The sequence below is a fragment of the Aulostomus chinensis genome, chromosome 19 (assembly GCF_037954235.1).
Source record: "Aulostomus chinensis isolate RoL2024-O1b breed Wild chromosome 19, RoL_Achi_v1.0, whole genome shotgun sequence".
Taxonomy (NCBI): Eukaryota; Metazoa; Chordata; class Actinopteri; order Syngnathiformes; family Aulostomidae; genus Aulostomus; species Aulostomus chinensis.
The window spans coordinates 11,684,854-11,708,577 of NC_141338.1; the positions used below are offsets into that span (position 1 = coordinate 11,684,854).

A 23,724-nucleotide genomic window follows, 5' to 3' on the forward strand; every position below is an offset into this window, starting at 1 on the left:
ATCAGCATACTAAAAATAAAAGAAACAGTCAAATGTTCTGTTGTAGTGTCCCAGAGAGAGCGAGAGAGATAGAGACAGAGAGAGAGAGAGAGAGAGAGAGAGAGAATACAATAGGTCCAAGAATTGACCCCTGAGGCACCCCACTGGTCAGAGTTGCACAGGTTGTCATATTGTCATCAAGTCACCAACTATTCACACACTCCAAAAAAAGAAACAGAATATGCATTTCAGAGGAGAAATAATCTAATTAAGCTTCCACAGTTAGACAAGATAATTGTGAAATGCATTTGACACATTAACACAGAAGAATCAATAAAAGAACAATTGGGCTTCCCTGTTCTTCTCAGTTTAAATTATTTTTAAATGTTAAGCAGCATTGAATGGGAAGCACGTGAAGTAGCAGAACAGCATCATTAACAGCAGGGAGGAAGAAGAGTTCCTTGAAAAACAAACTTGAGCTCAGTGACATTAGCAAAGAACATTCCTACTACCAAATACAAAACACACCCATCTGATGTGCATCTCTGAAGCTCCACTAACATTGGTGACACACAGTCATCACTACAATTACATCTGCATTTTCAATAAAACACAGAAAATCATTTGTCAAAAAACGAGAATAAAAGTGGCTCTAAGCAACTCCCTTGTGGAACACCACATGAATTTTTAATTTTTTTGTCGGAGGACACACTCTGCTAGTTTTCAGTCACAAGTGTGAATTAATGCAAATTCTTTTAGCCCAGTGGAGTGCCCAAAAATCAGGAACTAGGGTGAATTCCAGCAACGTGGACAAAAGAATTCAGTTAATTTCTTGCAGATGTGTGTCTGAGCTGTGTGAGGGAACACTGTGTTGCCCTCGCAGGAGAGACGGAGTCTGCATGGAGGAAGTTCAATGAATTACGAGCAAAAAAACAACAGTGACCAAGTACAGCTGGCTCTCACTGTCAGTCTGGAGTTCCAGGGAAAGAGAAAGGAAGGCTCCCCAGAAACATGTGCACATAGTTTTCACTTTCTGGAGGTATGCAGAATCATAGAGGTGTAGTCATCCTCAAAGAAAAACACACACACACACACACACACACACACACACACAAACAAATGGCTAAAAGGTTGATGGATGATGTCCAAAGAGTTTTACGAAACAAAAAAAAAAAAACCCATCATCAGACTTAATTTCTCCTCATTCTTTTTCATACAAGTTTCAAAAAACTTACAAACACACATGTTCACATGTAACTTATCTTCACTTCATGAACAACTAAAATATGTCTGGAGGGAGGAAACATTTTCAGGAGCTCATATAACTCCACTTGGCCTGAGCTCAGACCCACAGCTTACACAAGCTAAGATGTAACTTCATAGGGCTGCGGAGCCTCCGTATCCAAGAACAATACAGCTGTAATTTACAGCATGAAATTTCCTGTTAATTCCACTGTTAAATACAACTACAAGTTATTTTTAGTTGGCTTTTGCATTTTGATCTTTTTCTCAGCTGCTGGATACAATCGACTTTGACAAGCATGAATGTAGGTTTGATTTTAGCCATCACACTGTGATTATAAAGACCCTGAAAGAGTGCTTTTCATTTGAAGTTCCTCTAAATATGCAAATGTTTGTATGTGTGTACCAACAATGCTTTTATCAAAATTGATATTACAGCGGATATTGGTTTTTTTTTCATATAGGACATAATATATTGATTAAGAAAAAAATGGAACAAAATTAAATTTTTCATGAAAAATTAATCAGTTCTGAAAAACGGTTTATTTGTTTGTTTATGTTTACCAAAGCTGAGTGCAGTGCAGTTCTGTAGCACATGAACCTGCCATCTTCATTTCCAGGAAAAAAAAAAACTACATTTTTGAGGAAATCACACCCATCCATATTTTAACACCGAACATGTGAAATGGATAGTTTTGTTGGAACGTGTGGATGTGCTTGAGTAACCGTAGCCCTGTAACAACAGTAAACAACCCCTGATTGGTTGTACAGATTTCTTTTTTTTTAAATCCCCTTTAAATCAGTTCGAGCAGCGTACAAAAACAACACTGAAAAATAATTTAGTTTAAATAAAAAAGGTTTAAAAGCTCTAAAAATCATGGGGACAGTTGGACAGTTTCGGGTATGGTGGCCTGTAAGAGAGCAGCAAACAAATACTGAGGCTCACTGGATGGCTGTTTGTTGAGGTACAGACAAACTCCAAGATCAGCTGTGTGCTCATAACTGAATTCCCTCATCTGACTTAAAACTGTGTCTGTGGGGCAGTGGGAGGTTCTTGGAGCTCTGAATATTCCATTAAAAAAAAAAAGGTTCTTGTTAATGAAAAGGGAAAATTAAAAACATAATAGGGTCTTCGCCCAGAAGTACCTTCTGGCTCAGGCCCTAATTAATTAACTAATTAATTGGGCTCCTTGAAGTTTTGCAGACACTGGCAGCAGAGACAGCTGGTTGAGACGTCTACCTCCGGTCAGCCCTCTTCTTGCTTGAGTGCAGATAAATATCTGTGCGCCTTTTAGACTTTCCAAATGTTATCCATTTCTGATGCTCATTTCATTGGGGTAGTTCGACACCAAGAGCGATTTATCCAGCGTTTTAAGGATGCATCGCGCAGCCCTCAGCTTGATCTTGGAGGAAGGAGCAGCCCCTCCTTCCTCACAACCATCGAGATGCCCTTGAACAAGGCCCTTAGAGCTTTCCTCTGTCTTTTGTAATGAATTTTTACAGCTGGGATTTTTGGGATCGAGAAATGTTCTGGAGCATGCAGGCTGTAATCTCTGGTTAATACAAGTTGTAATCAGGTCCCTGCACGTACGTGAAGAGTTTCACAGAACTACACATCTGATCATTTGCTGTGGTTCAGCAGTAGCCATCCCGCAGTCGAGATGCGGGAGAGAAAATTAAAGACTGGGGTTAGAATTTCCAAGCTCTTTCTGGTGTTAAGAGCAGGGCAGCGATTCTGCTGCAGCGGAAGCATCTCGGGGTCAACGTGGCCAGTGTGCCACCAGACACGGTGATGCAGATTGTCGTTGTACTTTATTTATCGCATTACTCGTTTTGTTTAAGGCTCAGAATAGACTAATTATACCGTGGGACGCGTGTGACGAGTCCCTCATGTTTACAGAAAAGCTCCAAAGCAAAGATGTGTGTCAGTATTTGCGTGTCTGGCGGTGTGTTTCAGAACAAACTGAAATGTTGCACAACCATCTCATATTTAGGTTTCAGAGATCCTCCTATGAGAACGTGGATGAGTGTACAGACTCCTGGATGAGCGTTCAGCAATTCGGTTGGGAGTTCATCCAACAGTCAGGAGGAAAAACATATTTATCATGAGATTTTGTTGATCTGGCAGAGAAATGAAGGATCACAACAATAAGTTAATGGAATCTAATCATATCGTTCTTATGATAGAGTGAATAAGAGTGTTTAAACACAAGCCTCCAGCTGTTCATGGCGGTGAAGAAGCGAAACGTCACTGTTTTTCATTAACACACATTATTTGCATGAAAAAAAGATGTTACCAAACTCACTTAGCGGAGCATGATCAGACGTCACGTATTCACTGGTTATATGAGCAGCAGCAGCAGACTTGTATAACAGATTCAAAGATTCCAAATGCTGAACTCCTCCTCCTCCTCCTCCTCATCGCCACCACCACCACCACCACCACCACCACCATCATCATCATCTCAGCCTGCAGAGGCAGAGCGATATGAGTTTAAACGGATACTTTTAAACTTCTCTGCTTATATAGATTTCAAATTAAGATGTGGTATTTTTAACCAGTCTGCCATATCCAATCTCCCTTAATTCACCATGAGATTACGCATACTCGGCACGCCACTTTACGCATATGCGTGCGTCTATTTATTAGTCTTCATTCTGCAAACCGCTCAATCTCAGAGGAATCCGGGGACGCAACAAGGCAGTCCTCCAAGGGCGGCTCTCCGGCAGACGCTACAGTGGTCGCACAACGGCAAGATTTTTAGTATTTTAAGTCAGGGTTCGGAGTACCAGCCGCCGCGGCGCAGGGGTGCACCTCAGGAGCAAGTGCAGGCGCGACCTGTCACCATCATTCGCGATGCAGACGCCAGAAATCCGGACGAGCCGAGCCAACCAGCGGGCCTGCGGCAGCAGCCCACACGACCGGCGTCCAACCCGCTCCAGCGGCTCGTGAGAGGACATGAACACCGCCAGCATCACCGTGACCACCCCAGAGAGCGCGCGGAGACACGGGGGAGCAGCAGAAACAATGAGACCAAGGAAAGGGTCACTGTCAGTCCTCCTCTGCCCAGGAGAGAGGACATGATGGTGGGAGATGATCCCTACGATCCCTACAAGTCCATGGACGGTGATAATCCTTATTACAATCATTACGACGTTTACGAGAGACCGAGGTCGGCATCGAGACCTGGATATGGCACAAGGTATCATCAGTACGGTAAGATTGAAGAAAGAGTTCCGGAGACAACATTAAAGGCAGATGTCCTGATGTGGACAGTGGAGTGACTGATGTCTGGTCCAGGGTTGTGATTTTGAAGGTCTGTTGAAATATGTGTGGTTTTGATTTGAACACTCATACATTCTGCCATTCTTTCAAAGTCACAGAGTCAGATTTCATTGACTTCCAAATATGGGCGTAATTATTGTATAAGGACATTTGCTATCAGATCTAAAAAACATCTGTACCAGGTGGTGCCCAGTTACCCCAAATCAACCAGTCCAGCATCAGTCTTTCTAAATTTCTGCATGCGTACATCTGTTTGCCATGTTTGTCTTTATCTGCTTGTGTAAAACTGATTGATGCAGCATCGCTCATGGATCTTGATGTTGTGCAGGTCTACCTGACCTGGTGCCTGACCCCTACTACATTCAAGCATCTGCTTATGTCCAGAGAGTCCCAATGTACAACCTGAGATGCGCTGCCGAGGAAAACTGTTTGTCCAGGTAGACTGATCCACTGGGAGAAACACACACACACACACACACACACACACACACACACACACACACACACACACACACACACACACAGTGTTTGCAGCGAAGTCTGAGTGTTATTCCGAGCACTTTGAGTCTATTTGCGGCTGAAAGCTGCCCTGTGGAAGCATGAGGTGAGGTAAAATTGGCCAAACTCTGCCACCAATGGTTCAGGGAGTGGAGTGGAGGATTTCTGTAAAGTTTAATCATAGTTTTCCTGAGGAGAGAAAGCCTGAATGGTAAACACATTATCGAAAACTCACCCAAACAACTGCCGGCTTCCAAACTATTTTTCCACCCACCATTTATGTGAAGACTGTTTTCACTCAGTCATCGAGGAGGCCGGTGTAGTGGGGGAAGACGATCTCGGTGATGTGTCCATGTTTTACCTCTCCAGCTCGGCCCACAGGGCCAGCGACTACGACTCCAGAATGCTGCTGCGCTTCCCTCAGAGAGTCAAGAACCAGGGGACAGCTGACTTCCTACCCAGCAGACCTCGCTACTCCTGGGAGTGGCACAGCTGTCACCAGTGAGTGTCATCTTGCATCTCCAACATGCCGGCTCAAGTTAGTCATTCGCACTAATAACCGGCAAAAAAAAGTTTAATTTCAAGTCAGATCGATGTTGGTGTTTTTTGATCAGCAACACAATTTGTCCTCTTCATCATGACTCTGTGATACAGCACCCCCTGTTGAACACAGTCCATGCTACTTTTGGCTGTCTTATTGTTATGCAAAGGTTTTGATATCAGGTGTCACAGCGCAACATGTGTTTAAAAGATATAATCTCTTACAGCTCCGACATCAAGACGGTAAAATACATTTTGCAAAGCGACATTCACAAGACAGTTAATTTACAAGCCAATCCAATAAGAGGTTGTGTGCTGAGGTGAATGAACCAGAGAGAGAACTTCTTTTCCTTTTATTCAGCTATGGAAAAGAGCCTGGACGTGTTATTCCACAGGAACGACCTCAATCCAAAGCTATGCTGTGAAATAAACCATCCACAGTGCTGTTCCCCCAAGATGGAGCACATCTGGCTGAGCTCCAATCAAGTGTTGATGCAGACTGTATAGATTGTGTGCTGTGTTTTGAGAGTCAGCTAGTCTTAAAAACTCTGGCTGTTTTTTGAGCGATTAAACAAACACAGATAATGGAGTGAAAGAGCCAACTAGCGGAGATTGATTGGGTCGATGTGTGTACACGAGTCATAGTTTACGGTCAACCGTTTCATCTCAGCGTGACAGGAGATGTTTTAAAGCGTGTGCTGCTGATCCACAGGCACTATCACAGCATGGATGAGTTCAGCCACTACGACCTGCTGGATTCCTCCACCCACCACTCAGTTGCTGAGGGCCACAAAGCCAGCTTCTGCCTGGAGGACACGTCCTGTGACTACGGCTACTATAGGCGCTATGCCTGCACCTCACATACCCAGGTCAAACACACAACTGCTGAAAAGATTCACCCATGTTAGCAGAATGTGTCATGTTTGGGGCGCAGGTAGTGCAAAGGCCTGTTGTGTTGCTTTCTGACTCGAGGGGTTGAGGTCAGTCACTGCTCCAGCACCTCCTTCCACCACCTTTTCACTGGGATGTGGAATTGTGTAAATCCTCCTCATAAGATATGCCCCCCCCCCAAAAAAAACTCAAATATGTGTCATATCAACAGTGTCATTTACAGAGACAAAGCCTCCTAAATTATCTCCCAGACATAATCCCGGTAGATTATTGTTTTGGTTCACTCTCATCAGCATCATTTCCAGCCAAAGCAGCAACAAACAGCCATCAGAGACGGTTAGCAACCAGCTGGTAAACAGTGGAGCCTTTCGAGCCAAATGTTTCCTCCAGGAGCTGGTGGAGACTAAAAAAAATGCTAAAAGGAGAGTTAAATGTGAGTTTTATAAGGTGAAAATGAGTCAGTGTGTATTTAAAGAGCAAAAACAATCCAAGTATGTTTAAAGAGTCCACCCTCTGGCGTCCGGCGAGTTTCAAAAGTGTAGTCACTTTTTTATGAATGAACTAAAGGACAGGAAGCTATGCCATCGCTGTATGTGTGAATTCATATTACTGTTCAGGTTATGAATTTCCAGGTAATAAGATTTAGAGTGGCTGCAAACCCAAACTACTCCCCCTCCAGCAAAATAAGGAATAAAATGGCAAGAGATGACATCGCACCAGCCACAAGGTCATTGGAGTTATTCTGTGCCTTTATTATGCAATCAAACAGAATAGTTTTACAATCCAAAAATGAATTTAAAGCTAAAATACTGGGATTGTTATCGCAAAGATTTGTTATTGCAGGTAAAAAAAAAAAAGAGCTTGTGATTAAGTCAACGGAAGTGAATTCATTTGAGATCTTTTTTTTGTTGCAGATCTCATATCTAGCTCCTTGTTGGGTTGAGTTTTGTGGGCGGGGCTTAATTGAAGGACAGTTGTCTATTGGCCAGTTTTGAGCTCAGCTCTTACCCTGATCCAGAGTGCTCAGGAGGGAGTGTCTGTGTGAGTTTAAGTCCCAGTCACAAAACTAAGGGACAGAACTTTTGGATTCATAGTTCACTCTTAGATTTTTTTTCTAACACTTTTGACTGTTTGATTTTGCAATAAAGACACAAAAGTAGCTCCACGCATGCCAGTCACTCCGACCCTTCCATCTCTGAACGTCACCTTCATCTCAACTTCACACCTGGACAAATTCATGGCCTTAAATGAAAGAAGGCAGAGGCCTGGTATGACTCCCCCCCCGTTTTTGAACTCTCATCTACTGTGTGATACATAGAGACAAGGGGAAACAAGTTATCATGGCTGGTTATTAGAAATTCAATGACACTGTCAGAGGTTTAACCTTTTACTGACTTTCTTTAACTAAACAATTCAAGAAGCAGACAGGAGCTGAGTCAAACCTCTTCCCCGAAGAATCAGAGTTTTAGCATTTCCTCTTTTGAATGTGCCAGATGTGATTGAAGGATTTCCTGTCTGTTCTGTAAGATGATCAGGCGTCATGGTTTCTTTCTTTTTTTTCAAAATTTATTTTCCCTCCAAAAACATTAAGACTGATTGAAAAACAGACTTTTTTTTTTTTTTTTTTACGTGCTTTTTATTCCTAAGGCTAACGGAATATTGGAAGGGTTGTTCAAAAGTAGGACGCCTGATGGTTTGTATAATTCCTCATATTGATGCTGTGCTACGTGCAGGGTCTGAGCCCCGGCTGTTACGACACCTACAACGCGGACATCGACTGCCAGTGGATCGACATCACAGATGTGAAACCTGGAAACTATATCCTCAAGGTTTGCCGCAAATACCAGATGACGTTTAACCTCCTGCTGCTGGATTAGTCGCTGCTGTTTACAATTATCTGTTGTTTGTCCACAGATCAGTGTAAATCCTTACTATCAGGTCCCTGAGTCCGACTACAGCAACAACAACGTGCGCTGTGACGTGCGCTACACCGGCAACTACGCCTACGTGTCAGGTTGTCATATGTCAACGTGAGTATCAGCTCATCTGCGATATCAGGTATTCCTTTAATACTTGTAGTACACTGACAGTGGTTTTTGTTTTGTTTTGCAGGTATTAAAACATCTCAAACACAGTAAATGACAATAAGGACTGCATTTCAAAGAAACAACATGAATTCTTTTTATTTTTTGACAAACATTTTATAATTCAAAATACTCCCAGTTTAAGAAAAAGTAGGAATAATCTGACGTCACAGCATGCGATGTGCACGATGTTGAATTCTTCTTCGCTTGTGTTTAAAAATGATTTTCTTCTCTGTGCAGACTCTTCGTCTCCCAAATGATGAGCATATTCTTCTTTTACGTATATTTTTCTTGCCTTTGTACCTGTTTGTATTTCATACCACATGCCTCTTAGATCAAGAATAAATTGTTTTAGACTAGCAAATAATCAAAAATGAACCATCTTGCCCTTTAATTAAATCACTCTCAACCATAATGTTTTTTCAGCGGATCAGTTTTTCAGAGCTAAATGTATTTGTTATATTTATATGCCAGAAACTATATCTTTACTCCAAATCTTACTTGAATAATAGTTTGTGATATTGTATAATTGTGAGAAAGATTCTTTGAAGTGACTTACCTCTCGCTCTCTTTTCATTCTTACTCTTTATTTTCTCCACCACACAGTCAGAGACCACACACATCCCATGTAGAAAATGTGAGTATGAATGATTAAAACCGGAGCTGCAAACGAATGGATATTTTCCAGCACAATTTTCTGATTAGACGAGAAAATGTTTGGTGATTTCATTGTCAAAATGTCCATATTTTCCACAAACAGCATTTAAAAATATATTCGGTTGACTACAATGGAATTGAGAAAAAAAATATTGGAGGTTTCCCATGATGCAACTTGACGTCTTTCATTGGATCATCTCTACGTGCTTTTTCCAGACTCCACATAAGGGATGACATCACTGACTTACCCAGGGTTATTTCACTGTGTAACCAAGTAATGAGGAATAAAATGAATGAAATAATATTTGTGGGGTGCTTCTTTGATAAGAAAGTAAAACAATGAATAAAATGATACAGGGAGGTGGCATAGCTGGACTTTTTCTGTTTATGTGCTGTGCGCATCTGTCATTTTACCTCAGTTAATCTGTAAATTATTAATAAAGCCTACTGATACAATTTAACATGAAATATCTTGCACAAATTTTAACTCATCAGTACATACATTTTAAGTAATTAATTACATTTTTTTCTATAACTGATTACTCTGAAATAATTGCATACATAAATTTTGGCCATGACATTTCAATTGTTAATTACTTCACCAGGTTTTTTTGTGTTTTTTGCCCCTTCAGTCCTGCGTCCTCCGCGCCTCCAGAGGACGCTGCTGAGTTAGTTTTGACTGGCTCCAGTGACTGTTAATCTGGCTGCCAGAGATACTGAAGTAAACCACCAGGAGTGTGTGTGTGTGTGTGTGTGTGTGTATGTGTGTGTGTGTGTGTGTGTGTGTATATATGTATGTGTGTGTGAGAGAGACAGAGAGTGACAGTGTGTGTAAATTAACCGGGGGATTATTTATCACCCTCCAAATCGCTCGTACTTCAGATGAAAATGCATCCAGTCCGAGTGTCGATCCCTTCGTTCCGGTCGGAGAACAACACCGTGGAGAAGGGTTACACGGTAAGCCGCCGCCGCCGCCGCCGCCAACGCCGCTGTCATCGGTCCGTCCTGTCAACACTGACGGTCTCTGCTCCTTCAAACGACGCGGTTTAACACCTCGAATGACTGCTAGCTTCAGTCGTGTCTTTTCATCGCACATAAATACCTTCGGAGAGAAATTAAACCTCGCAGTCGTCGAGTGGCGGGACTGCGGGATGTGTCGCCGGTGACAGGACGCGGGGCTGTCGCTCACCGACTGGACGTTTATGTAGGTCAGTCTACAGAAAACAGCCTCGCAGATTTCAGTTCCTCTGACAGGGAGAGAGCTGTCTAATCATTTAAACCCTGAAGGTTGTAGCCTGTGAGGGGAGGCGCTCCTACGTGTATACCTTTATGTTTTAATCATTTTATCTAAAAAAAAATAGTTAGCCAAAACACATGACATGCTTAGCTCTCCTGACTTTGACCAGCAACCTTCCAAAAACACTGGAACCTACATTTCCCATCATGCATTCAGAGCTTCTTTTTTTTTTTTTTTTGTAACTTGCCAACCAGGTTTATTGTCACTTACCCTGAATGACTCCAGTTCATAACACTGGACTGCTGATGTCTACTCGTTCTGATTGTGGTGTCCATTTATCCCAGTTTGACCTTGTCAACCATTTTAGAGGAGCAGTTTTACATTTTGGTGAACATTTGTTAGACCGAATAGGTGGTTCTCCAACAGAAGAGAGAGAACATGTACATAGTCACACACACACACACACACGCAGTCATCAAATATGATTCAAACAGATGAGACGGGGATATCTATTATTACGTTGTAGTGTTTAATTAGAAATATCCATTGGCCTGTGACATCTTTGCAACCCTCCCTGCGTTCAAAAGAAGTGTTAGTGTCAATATTGGCTCGTGTCAGCCAGGCCCCGACCTGACGCCTTGAAGCTACGCTGCAGAACAACGCAGGGTTATTAAAAACTCACACCCAGCAAGGCGTTACGGCACGGTTGGTTGGTTCAGGGTCAACAAGAATGCAGTGACGTCAGTTTAATGACTTCTATTTTAAAATCATCGGGAACTGATACAAGCAGCGACCCTCCAGCAGGCCGTCTCCTCACTGAACCGCCTTTAATCAGACCAAATCAGCCTGTTCACAAAGAGTATTTCCACTCTGACACGATGAATACCAGTACTCACTATTGCTTTCAAATCTGTCCAACTAAAACCTGTGCTTTTTTTTTTTAATTTTAAGGTGTAACTGAATTTCTACGATGGGTCAAACAGTTTAGATTTCACATGAAAATGAATAACACATTTTTTTCCAAAGCCAAATGAAGATATTTTCATCATCAGCTTTTTTTTTATAGCTGCCCCCCCCCCTTCCCTCGCTATGATGACATATTGTATTTATTGAACGCCTTCTGATGTGTTCCAGGAGGTTTCATGTGTATTTGGCTCTCTGGCTGAGGAATGACGTTTACAGCTCTGCCAGTCATTTCTACAGTGAATTTCCACTTTTCACATCACTTTGGCTGGCAGGAACTAGTTTCAGGGAAGAGCGAAGGAAGTAGACGAAGCAGCTTTGGCACGTCAGGAGTGAATGTGACAGTGTTCTGATGGCGGCAGCCAGATGTTTCCTCACTTGACTGACAGTAAGTGTCCTCAGCTGCTGGAACGCGGCAGATGCGTCATCAATCATCTTCTCTCTTTCTCTCGTTCTCTCAGGTCTTCAAAATTGACGTGCTGATGAACGGACGTCAGCACACGGTGGAGAAGCGCTACAGTGAGTTCCACGCTTTGCATAAAATGGTGAGTTGTTTTTTTTTTCAATCCCAGAACTCTTACTTATAACCACTTTTGAGGGTGCTGCAGTAGCAGGAAGGAAGTGATCACTGAAAGTCATTCATTCTATACTGTTTTTTCTGCGTGAGGATTTGCTGCGTTTGCAGGCTGTTTTCACTCGTGCCCGTGCGCGTAAGCACTATTGTGAAAAAACAAAACTGCTGCGCTGACTTTTTTTTCCTTACGAGATTTGTGACACTTTCAGATATTTCCCTGCCGATGCAACATGGAGGAAAAAGGAACATTTCAAACAGTTTTGAAATATTTCCTGACATACATGATGGTTCCTATGTAAAAATAGAAGAGTTTCTTCCTGAAATAATCTGTTCGTGTGATCGTCTGTCTTTAGGATTGTGTAAAAACACGGCTGGTAAATGGAGGGCTGTGGAAGGAAGAACAGATTACATTTTGGAGCAGATTAGTCATAGCGCCACCTGGTGGAAACAGGAAATAATTTTTTATACTATTGTTACCATGGCGATGTGATCAATTTTGCGTAGAACAGAAAACCGAGTAACGCAGTCAGATCCTTTCTGAAGGTCACGTTGATGAGAGCCCCAAACTGAAGACATCTACAACCGGAATTTAAGTCATAGCTCCACCTAGTGGTTACAGGAAGTAGCCTGATGTGACGTCATTAGATTTACATTATCGTGACTTTCAGTCTCATTAGTTCTCATCGTAATCCGTGAGTAGGTCCGAGCTCATTGCACCTCCTTGTTGTTTTCTGCATCTCGTTTTTCCCTTGAATGATGTTTGTGAATCCCTCCAGCTAAAGAAGAGCATAAAGCCTCCTGAGATCCCATCCAAACATGTTAGAAACTGGGTTCCTAAAGTCCTAGAGCAGCGGCGGCAGGGTCTGGAGCTCTACCTGCAGGTACACACTCTCACACACACACACAAACACACACGCACGCTGCTGCTGCTGCAAAATGAATTGATATAGCGCAGATAGAAGGAGGGTGATGGTAAAAAAAAAAAAAAAAGTTATGCAGAGCTCTTCAACTCTGCCACACGTTGTAATTTGCTTGTTTTGTCTGTGTTCTAGACTATAATTATGGAGAATGAGGTTCTTCCCAAGATATTTCTGGATTTCTTGAATATCCGCCATTTTCCATCCGTGCCAAAAACTGAGAGCTGTGGGTGAGTTCAAATGTTTGCTTTCTCTAAAAATGTTGCCTTTTTCCATCCTGTGGTGGACTTACTTCCCGACTACTGGACGTCTCTGAGGTTTAACCTTTGTTTCTCTTCGTCCAGGTCATTCGATACAGTATCAGAGGAGTCGAGGTGAGACTCGTTTCTGGTTTAAAAAAAAACTAAATCTAAGTCGCCATTTGCTCTTGAACTTCACCCATCATGTCAGTCATACTCATGGTTCGGTGTCCTTGCCGCTAACGCATCCTCCGGACTTTTCTTTTTCTTCAGTAAACTTTCCCATCAGCCAGTCCTGCTCTTCCTGAGAGACCCCTACCTGCTGCCGTCTGCACACGGTGAGTCCGACAAGTCTGATGTTTATTTCAATAAACAATCGTTTGGCTAACACAGCCCTCTGTTCTTCATTTCTCGCAGATACATTTTCAAATGTTGTGATCGAAGGCGTCATACATGGAGTTTTCTATTCAGATCTTCAGACCAGGTAGACCCGCAGAGAACACGACAAAGGGACGCTTCAGGCCTTATCAGGTGGCTGCAGGAGAAAATGAAGATGTACTGGCCCTCATTCATGATTTAAAAAAAAAACCATCGAACGAAAAATATGGGTGTTACATCATGAACGCTGACTGTGATTACCTCACACTCCTAAAAAAACATAGATCTTACTAAACACGTAAATTATGTAAGTAACCAGCGAGATAATCATTCTGGATCAAAGAAAGGGAGGCAGCTGAAGTGCTTTTGGGAGAGTTTGCCTTTTATTTAATACCAGCTAGTTGTGAATGGTGCTGCAGCTCCGACAGGCCGAAGGGAAACGCTGAGGTCAGCTAGATTGCACATTAGTTTGCCAGAGGCGGAGGAGAGTTTTTGTGCTGCTGGTCAAAGCTGAGGGCAGCAAACAGGGAGGTGAAGCCTCCCTGTGTAACACCAGCACTGTAGACTGGGAGCAGCCGAGGGCTGGGGTAGGGGGGCTGGGTTGATTATAGAAGATAGTAGCTTTAGCAGACAGAAAACTCACTGAGCAATCGATAACATGTGAACTCCATCTTCTATATGTGCTTTTTTCCTCTTGGTTTCTCAAAGGAACACACCAGCTTTTTTGTGAAATCACTACATTGTTCTTCCTCGCCAGAGCCAGACAAGAAGACAGACACCGACACCCTTCTCTCCTCTGTGTGTATCACAGAGATGTGCTGACTGCTAGTTAGCGTAGCGCAATGAATGGTAATGGATGGGAAGTGTTAGCACACCTCCATCTAAGTCTGTGCCTGCATTAATATAACTTTGACATTTACTGTAAAATAATATAACAAACGTTGTAATTTAAGAATCGGCTACGTAGTTGGAACGACTCGCTGCAAAAGCTCTCAGTAACTTTGTCCAACAAAACGTTTTCAACTAGAAGAGCAGCTGCTACCACTAAGAGAGGATGAGGTCCGAGATCCTGAAACCCGTCTGTTTTCTGATTACAGATGTGTGCTAACTCTAGCCACTACCATTCATTGTGCTAGGCTAACCAGCTGTCTGCTGCTATCAGTGAGTCTAACAGAGGAGGGTATCTATCTTCCTGTCTGGTCCTGAGGAGGTTGGACATTTGATTTATTTTCCAAAATATTCCTTTTAAAGAAAGTCCAACTTCAACTAATCACAGGGTTTGAACTGCTTTAACACATTTCAATCTAGAAGATCTGACGTTATTAATCTAGACATGATAGTAGTTGACTCACAAAAGTTGATGAAAACCTGCTGCTTTCAACGGCTGGGTATCATTTCATATCCTGACCACAAAGCTGCAAGTAAATAAGGATAATGCAGATCCTTTAGTGTTAGGGAGCAGAAAACACTTGGCCAGTATCTGACAATAATACCAGTAATATTACACTAAATGTTGAACTAACACAGAGCACCACAGTAATAGTTCTGTAAAGGGATGTTTAGTTTTACAGAACATTTGTAAAAGAAGAGTTACTGATTCCTTCCAAGCAGTAGTGCTGTGCAATATGAACTAAACTGTCTTGATGTGTCGTTGCTTGGACATGTCACTGAAACTACAAGTAACCCTGCTGAACTCTCTGAGCTACTCGGATCTGTGAACCACAATTGTCCGACACGCTTTTGGACTCAACATCTCGAGGTTTTTTTTGTTTGTGTTTTGCTTTGTTTTTTTTTTAAATGTAACTGGACCTGAATTACGGCACAACTGCACATTTGTACTGACTGGAATGAACCCTGAGCACTTAACTAACCTCGGCTACGCCGATCATGACTTTATCTGATTAAGTCATTTCCTTGAGTTTAATGTATGTATTTATGGACACACTGTATACATGCAACATTGTGTTGGCTGGGCTCTAACATGAGTTTCATTTATGTGCCATAAGGTGTCTGCAGCACTTCAGGATGGACCCCTTGTAAAATAAAATCAATAAAATCCATTATTTACACAAGCCTCCATCCTTGATTTTCAGTCAAAATAACAGAGTTCATTGACACAAGTTTTTTTTGGTTTTTTTTTATAAAAGTGACTAAAAAAATGTTCTTTTCCTCACATTGCAGGCTTAGCTGAAAAGCTCAGGACAGCAAACTCTTTGAAATCAGAACAACACTGCACGTTTTATGTGTATTTGTAAATCAGCTTATATAACCGAGCCAGAATTAGTGAAAATTACAGTTTGGAAATACTGAATTAGAAAGTCACATGTTCATGTCAAAAAAAAAAAAAGTACAGCTACTGAAAATTCAGAAACACTTCACTCCGATGAAGCAGCGTTAATGCTTCATACTCATTGAAAAGCCCTAGTAATTTCTCATAAGTTACACATTGATATCACTCTAGTAATATTACCAAGCATCATTGCAATTATAAAATTCTTCAGCAAAATTGAATAAACAGGGAACGTTGCACAGTAAAGAAAAAAAGAAAAAAAATGCTGACAACATTTGGAAATATTCTGAAATATTTCAGAAGCTTAGAAAATTAGAAATGTATTTCTGGGCAGCGACGTCCCAATTCAGTAACAGTCCAGTAGTGACACACACACACACACACACACACCTGTATGAGTGTGTGATCCAGCACCTGCAGGCGATTAGGTCCTAGTTCTAAAGTTCTCCGTGACCCACTTCAGCCTGCAGTGACTCGTCCTGGTTGGTCTCTGCCTGAGGCTCCTTCATGTTGGCGAAGGCTACTTCCCTCCTCAGCTGCTCCAGCGGAGGAAGACCCACTGCCAGGTTTCGTAAAGCAATGGCCGTCATCAGGAATCTACAAGAGAAGGGGGAGGTTGAATTTTTTTTTCTTTTTTTTGTGATGTTTGATATTTTAGGCATTACACAAAAACCATGAGGGTGAATTTGCTCACTCGTTTGAGCAGCGGAGGATGAACTAAAGAAGAGCTACGTTTTGATGTAGAGTATAAGCATGGAAAATCACTCCTTTTTTACAATGGGTTTGGCTGAGTTTACCTTGCAAGAGGTACGTGCCCTCAGAACGCCCCAAAAACTCACCCTCTCCGTATGGTGTAGTACTTTCTCACAGCAAAGCGGTCCAGGCGCTCCAGCATGCCAGCTTCCCGGCGCTTCTTCACCTCCTTAATGCGGCGCTGCCTCTTAAGGAAGAGCCGCACGATGGGGTCAGTGGCGTTGACCTCTGAGCCATCTTCGTTGTCTGCAGCCATGAGAGGCTGCAGCTCAGGTGGAAGAGGCTCAGTTTCTGTGGGCAGAGACTCCAGTTAACCTTGGCTTTGGGTTTTTGTCTTGTACATTCTGCATCTTTACACAGGTCTGGAGCTGTTCTGAACAGAGATCATTGAGGAATCTTTAAATTCACCTACAATATGAGCTACAATTTCAATCCTCCTTTACGTTCTCATATGTGCACTGCCTCTTTATTCCTCTAGGGGGTGCTAACGAAACTTCACCTGTCCCATTGCGAATGCGCTCCTGGAGCTCCATCAGCCTGGAGAAGTTCTCCAGCAGCGCTGCCTCAGTGGTGTTGACATAGATGTACATGTAGCAGGAGTGTTCCTCAGACACCGTGTAGACCTTGTGGTAAGCCCCAGCAGGTACCTACACACACAAACACACGCACGCACACACACACACACATTACAATGAGTGCATCCATGCTAAACAAAACACTGTCAATGATGGTGGAGAGTGTTGTTGTACCTTTTTCTGCTCACCAGGCTTCAGGGTGTAGTTCTTTTTCTCCTCCACGATCTCCACATTCACCTGACCTTGCAACACGTGGATGCTGGTGTTGCCCAGATCTTCACTCACAAAGTTTTCTAAGTGGAGACCTGCAGGGAAAGATGCTGTCAGCGAGTACACATACAGTTCATGTAGCAGCAAGGATGAATACGGCTTGAGAAGTAAATCTGTCACCTGGGAAATCAGCAATAAAGACAATCTCGGTCTGATTGTCCAAACTGCCCTCGATCTCCTGGAACTTGGTTCTCCAAGGGGAGAGGTCAACCAGTAGAGGCATGAGCCACGAGTTTGGGCGAAATGGTGACCAATCAGCCTTCACAATGTCCACACGAGGATCGAAAATCCTTCCAGACAAGGTCAGAGTGAGTGGAAAATGTACGCACTGGCCATTGGCCACATCTACAGTGAATATAAGAGAGAAGAAGGCTCTGGTACCTTTGCTGGAAACGCTCGTTGATGGACACCCAGATGTCAAAGTAGATTTCAGGATCAGAGATGTTGTAGCGAGGCAGCAACTGACTCAGGCATGTGGCGTACTGCTTCAGCATGTCGCCATGGTCCTTCCAGCGACGATTTTGTGCAAACACCTACAGAACATGCACAACTTCATTACTACATTACTGACTTATTTATTGTTTTCTACAGGTATGTATTTATTCATTTATTATCTCATGTCTGAGCGAATTTGATCAATTTCATTTGTGGAAAAATGTACATCAATAAAGATATAAAAGGTCGTTTTGCTTCTTAATCAGACAAAGTGATCTTTTCCCATTGTGTGAGGAAGACGAAAGAAAATGTACAGTATTTTCCCTCTTGACTCACCCCTGGATTCAGGTATCCTACGTCTCCAGTTTTTCCATCTTTATAGGTGATCTTGACATGCTGATGGCTGCGGGAGTGGACCATCATGTCCCAGGAGTAGCCGTACAAGCCGTTGGTCCAGTTGTTGTAACCCTGGATTAACACAAATTGTAAGGAAATTACACGCTAATTAAAATCTGAGTGTTAATCATTTCTCTTTATCGTTGTCCTCTGCTTCTCCGGGTCTGGGTTGTGAGGGGGGGGTTTCAGCCTCAGCACGGAAGCCCAGACTGTCCTCTCCCCAGCCACCAGCACTTCCGGGGGAATCCCGAGGCATTCCCAGGCCAGCTGAGAGATATAATCTCTCCAGTGTGTCCTGGGTCTCCCCGAGGCCTCCTCCTGGTAGGACTTGACCGAAAAACCTTCCAAGGGAGGTTTCCGGGAGGCATCTTCACCAGATGCCCGAACCACTTCATCTGACTCCTCTTGACATGGAGGAGCAGCGGCTCTACACTGAGTCCCTCCCGAATGACCGAGCTTCTCACCCTGTCTCTAAGGGAGAGCCCAGCCACCCTGTGGAGGAAACTCATCTTGTTCTTTCGGTCATTACCCAGAGCTCATGACTACAGGTGAGGGTTGGAACGTAGATTAACCGGTAAATCGAGAGCTTTGCCCTTTGGCTCAGCTCCTTCTTCAACACAAAGGACCAGTTTAGCAGGCTGAATCACTGCACACGCTGCCCCAATCCACCTGTCAATCATTTCTATCTCTTTTCACAGGTGTATTAATCCTGACCATAACTTAATAGAAGAGGAAAAAGGTGGAGTGTTCATATCAGACACAGAATGGTGATGTAACCAGACCCGAGCTGCTGTTTGTCTGATTGCTCAACTCTGTAAATGCACGGGGGGGGGGGGGGTGATAAGGCTTTTGTTGACAGTAAAGTTCAATCACAACTCTTGCTAGCCTTTACTTCAAAAACATCAAAAATTCTAAGCCCAAATCACGTCATCATACAAACTTTCTGCTGCATTTACTTTGGACTCACCTTCACATTGTTGAAGAAACGTTGTGTAGTTTCAAAGCTAGTATGTCTCATTAGTCTTAACATTTGTGCCTCTTGTCAAAAAAATGTCTATTTCTAGAAGTAACCAGGAACATATTCAACATTTCGTTAATCCATCAAACTGCACGACACGTGTGACCAAATATACACCATAAAGTCCAGGAGAGGCAGCAGTACCTGTGTGATGAAGTGGGAGTAGGGCAGGAAGAACTGCTCCACGATGTAGACGACAGTAAAAATGGCTGCCAGTTTGTGTTTCAGTCTCAGTTTAGAAGATTTGGGCGGGGTCTCTTGGCGTTCAGCGCCAGTGCTTGGTTTCTCAGGGTAAACGCAGGAGGCACTGGGCTGGAGGTCCTGGGATGTGAGTGGTAGGACTGCACGAAGGAATGATGGGAAACAGCCAAAGAATCTTCTCGGCCAGTCGGCGTAGCAGAAGAGAGGACTGGTTGCCATCATTGCGTACGGAAACATGCCTGTAGAGGATGGAAAATGACAAACAGTCTTTCAGGAACATTCCAACATTTTCAGAGCCAGACAGGAAGACAGATAGCCTTCTCTCAATCTGTGTATTAGGTAGACTGCTAGTTAGCTTAGCACAAGGAATGGTAGTGGGTGGGAAGTGTCAGCATACCACTGTCAAAATTCATCAAATGCACTTTTTTTTCTATAACAGTCTTCACTTGCATTAATAGAACTAGGTTTATAACATTTGAAGTGTATGACCCTGAACTTCTTCCCAGACTGGATGCAGTAATTTGACACTGCACCTTAAAACTTCTGCCAACAAAACATTTTTGGGTGACTAAGAGAGCGACTGCTGCAGCTAAGCTCAGCTGACTTTGCAAGCAAACATCACGGGGATTACTTCTGGATGAACCAATTTCCCGAACCCGATCTGACCTCTGATGCAAACACTTCCCATCCACTCTAATTCATTGTGCGAAGCTAACTAGCAGTCAGCTGATCTCTGTGGGTCTGGGCATCCTAATGCACACACAGAGGAGAGAAGGATATGGATCTTCTTGTCCAGGGAAGATGGACAATAAGTGTATTTTCCAAAAAGTTGGCATGTTCTTTTAATGGATTAGAGCAGTAACATACAGTTAAGATTTCAGTGAAGGAAAACGCAGCAGACTCACCAATGCTAAAGAGCTGCGAGTTCATACAGTGGAAGTAGGTGACAAAGAAAAATACATAAGGACGTGTGGCATCAAAAAACAGCAGGAAGCCTGCAGTTAGATCAAGGATGAGACCGCCTCCGTGGACCACCAGCAGGTTCACTAACTCTACAGGAAGAATCACTCTGGAAAACAATCAGGACAGCAGGTTAGATCAGAGTGGGAGTGTTGAGATCAAACAGTACCTGATACCTACTTGAAAGGATCAAATAGCCAATGGTGCGCCAAGTACGACATGGAATATCCTTCCACCCAATCAGCATCCAGCTTTTTAATTCCAGCGATGAAATACACTATAAATATCTGTGAGAAACATGTGACGTCACCAGATTAAAACAATGTACATTCATAGAACTCATAAAATGAGTGAATAAAGCACAAACCTGCATCCTCAGCAAAGTGTAATTCCATAGTGGCACCTGAGCGTTTCTGATAGAAGGTCTCCGCAATCCATCAATCGACCTACGCAGAGATAAAGGTGTAAATGCGCCTCATACATACAGGTAGAAAGACCCTATTTCAGACTTTATCTCACCAGTATCTGTTGCCATCCATGAGCGTGAGCTGAAATCCAATCAGGCCGTAGAGGTAGGAGTGGTTGTTCCACACGGTTTTGTCCAGAAAGAAGACGTACCAGTACGATGATATGAACATGAGGCAGGAGAGACGGTAGAAGCAGCCCAGCATGATGCCCAAGGAGCCTGGGAAGAAATTCTGTTATTATTTAAATATAAATCAATATTGCTTGATTTCATACAAGAGGAGGATTCCACCCCCCCAGAGATGGTTCCTTCAAATGATTCGTAATTAGACTTTATGGGGGGGGGGGGGGGGTCCCACAGAGGAAACACAGAGTTTAATGAAACTTTAAGACTTTTTTTTGTTGTTTTAGTAGAAGAAGACCCACCGAGGAACATCACCACATAGACCAAGTACATCCAATCCATTGGCAGAGGCTGCAAGAAGTTAAAAAGGGGAAAGCGGCACACGGGGGCTCCATCCAGGTACTTGTAGTCCAGGTGACTGAGGCCACGTTCCTGAGTGACATCGATAGCCATCAGCAAACCTGCACAAACGGAGCACCAATTATACTTGTTGTTGTTAGATTCAAGAGGCAACGTAGAACCGCAAAATAACTCATGCTCCGTGACCACTAAAGTATCTTCAATACCAAACAGGCAGCGGAAGATGCCCAGAGATGCAGGGTCAGTGGGGCGGTTCAGAAGGGTCACAAAGCTCTGCCAGGAGGTCAGGTCCTCTCTCTTGAACCCAAAGAGCTGCTCCATCTTGCTTTTGGTCTGAGCTTTATCTTGTTTACCAACTGCGTCCATCTTAGCTGTCGGTCCTTCACTTCCATCCCCGCTCACAAGAGCAGCTGCAGATTTAACAATGACATGCAAAACATTAAATCACTATTTATCAGCAAGGCAAAATCAAAGACAAACTTAGTGTGCTTATTAGGACCTTCGGAGGACCACTACATGATCATGGCTTTTCACAATAAGCTCAGAATTTTAACAGTTGACACGTCAAAATAACAGTTTATCCCTGTTGTTTACTGGTCTCACTGGTATTAGCTAAAGAGCAACACTGCTAATAACAAGCTCACCTGCAACTGCGTCTCGCGTCTCCATGTTATAAGTTTATTCATAAAAGGTTTTAGTCCGCTACGGGGGTCTGAAAAGTCCCCTTTGTGCTCTTCCGGCCCCAGGTGGAGGTGTCCTGCCCGGACAGATGTACGTGTCACAGTCCCACACACTCCCGAGCTGGCCAGGGAGAGGAGGCGGAGGAGTGGAATGTTGCAAAAGAGGAGGTCGACGCTTATTGGTTGCTCTCTCTGATAGCCACGCCCCCACAGGGAGTACCTTTATGTCATATCCTGTTACCGGGTTAATCTGAAATACTTTCTCTCCTTTTTTTAAAATTGAAAAGGTAAACTAAATTAAATCAGGTTTATGCCGATCAAAAATTCTAGACTTATAACTGCAATGTTAATGAGAAAACAAAGATTAGGAAGCTACATTCGTATATTTAAAAAGTTGAATAACGTCACATCAGAATGAAAACTGCAAATAGAAATAACAGATGCATACGTCACATAACAATATGAGGTTGTAAAGTCTTCATATGCTATAAAAAGAAAGCAGTGGGTTGAATCACAGTGGGATGTTGAAAAGTTAGTCTGCTAAACTCACCTCAACAATTTATAGTGTATTTGAAAAAAAAGTCACAAGCGAACCTTGATTTTGGGCTAACAAACGCACCCCCGAGGATAAGGAGAGCATGCAGCCGGTCACACAGAGAGTAACATTCTGTACAAACACTATTCATTTATGTTTTAATTTAGATTAAGGAAAATGTGTTTGCATTCATGAATGACACATGGCAAACAACGCACCTCTGAACTGAAAGAATAAAGGCAAAAATGACAGGCAAGTGTTCTCCAAGTGGTTGCTCATGAATTGTGTTTTATCATGGTTCTGTCCCTGACAGTGTGGCCAGGTGATCTTAGCCTTTTATCTGTTGGGTTGGTTGTAATCAGTAAAGATTTCATGTGACTGTGCTCGCTGCCAAACACTGACTCTCCCATAAATAAATAACCACATGTGCACAGTTATATCCAGTAGTTTTGGAGATATTTTACAACTTCTCCGTGATTTCATACTGTCATGACTACAATATTAAACGATACCACAGGGGGGCGGTTTTATATTGAACAATGTGTGCGTATTTTTGTTACACAGTTTGATTATTAGCCATGAGCTTTAAGGAAAAGGAAATGTTGCAGGCAAACAGACCCTTCGTCTCACAGGAAATATTCCTGAAGAGAAATATGCTTAAATGAAAAGAGAACAAAGAAAAAAATGTTTTAGTGCTATTTTGATATGAATATAAGGGTGATTAAAATGTTGTAAATCTGATTAATCTTTTTATAACTATATTCCAAGAGTCATTGGCATCTATTTCTAGATCTAGCTTTCGTCATAGGTTGTTCTTGATTTTAGGGACAAGTTAATAAAAGTAAATTCTTGTACATGGTCATTTCCAGATTATCCACTATTTCACAGTGAGACATGAAGAAATTCACCACAGGGGACCTCCGCTCAGCCTGGCAGGGCCTCAAAACCATGGCCTCTGTGAACACTGCGGTCACCACCCCCAGAGCCATCCAGGTGAGGAGCAGTGACCCCTCCACCCTCCCCGACGACCTCAACTCATTCTACACAAGGTTTGAGTCAGACAACATCATCCAGCTTGAGGAGACCAGATCTTCATTCAAACCTGGCAGCTCCGCACTCACCTTCACGACGGAGGACGTGGTGAGAGCCCTCAGGAGGACCAGGGAAAGGAGCTCAC

At 43.0% G+C, this 23,724-nt stretch overlaps 3 protein-coding genes across 4 annotated transcripts; 2 read left to right on the plus strand and 1 right to left on the minus strand.

The window, feature by feature from the left end:
- The first annotated feature begins 3,620 nt into the window (after positions 1 to 3,620).
- Positions 3,621 to 9,510, plus strand: loxa (lysyl oxidase a). 2 transcript variants are annotated; one of them, XM_086186644.1, is made up of 7 exons: positions 3,624 to 4,438; positions 4,836 to 4,944; positions 5,375 to 5,506; positions 6,258 to 6,414; positions 8,170 to 8,265; positions 8,351 to 8,466; positions 8,549 to 9,510. In XM_086186644.1, exons 1-7 carry the CDS (start codon positions 3,814 to 3,816, stop codon positions 8,553 to 8,555), a joined length of 1,242 nt encoding a protein of 413 aa, XP_086042770.1. In that variant the 5' UTR covers positions 3,624 to 3,813; the 3' UTR covers positions 8,556 to 9,510. The 2 variants fall into 2 exon arrangements, with proteins under 2 accessions (XP_086042771.1, XP_086042770.1); XM_086186645.1 differs by lacking the exon at positions 8,549 to 9,510 and having other exon boundaries at positions 3,621 to 4,438; positions 8,351 to 8,470.
- A 377-nt stretch (positions 9,511 to 9,887) lies between these two features.
- snx24 (sorting nexin 24) lies at positions 9,888 to 15,558 on the plus strand. Its single transcript, XM_086187463.1, has 7 exons — positions 9,888 to 10,134; positions 11,839 to 11,922; positions 12,728 to 12,832; positions 13,004 to 13,098; positions 13,213 to 13,242; positions 13,381 to 13,445; positions 13,525 to 15,558. The coding sequence occupies exons 1-7, from the start codon at positions 10,060 to 10,062 to the stop codon at positions 13,593 to 13,595; spliced, it is 525 nt and encodes a 174-aa protein (XP_086043589.1). The 5' UTR covers positions 9,888 to 10,059; the 3' UTR covers positions 13,596 to 15,558.
- A 158-nt stretch (positions 15,559 to 15,716) lies between these two features.
- On the minus strand, positions 15,717 to 22,146 carry ggcx (gamma-glutamyl carboxylase). The gene is made up of 15 exons (XM_086187461.1): positions 21,977 to 22,146; positions 21,539 to 21,742; positions 21,275 to 21,433; positions 20,903 to 21,068; positions 20,751 to 20,829; positions 20,564 to 20,670; positions 20,329 to 20,492; positions 19,367 to 19,662; positions 18,145 to 18,276; positions 17,755 to 17,906; positions 17,494 to 17,663; positions 17,278 to 17,408; positions 17,028 to 17,175; positions 16,615 to 16,819; positions 15,717 to 16,372 (listed from the first exon to the last, which is right to left on the minus strand). Exons 1-15 carry the CDS (start codon positions 21,999 to 22,001, stop codon positions 16,213 to 16,215), a joined length of 2,298 nt encoding a protein of 765 aa, XP_086043587.1. The 5' UTR covers positions 22,002 to 22,146; the 3' UTR covers positions 15,717 to 16,212.
- Positions 22,147 to 23,724: the final 1,578 nt, after the last annotated feature.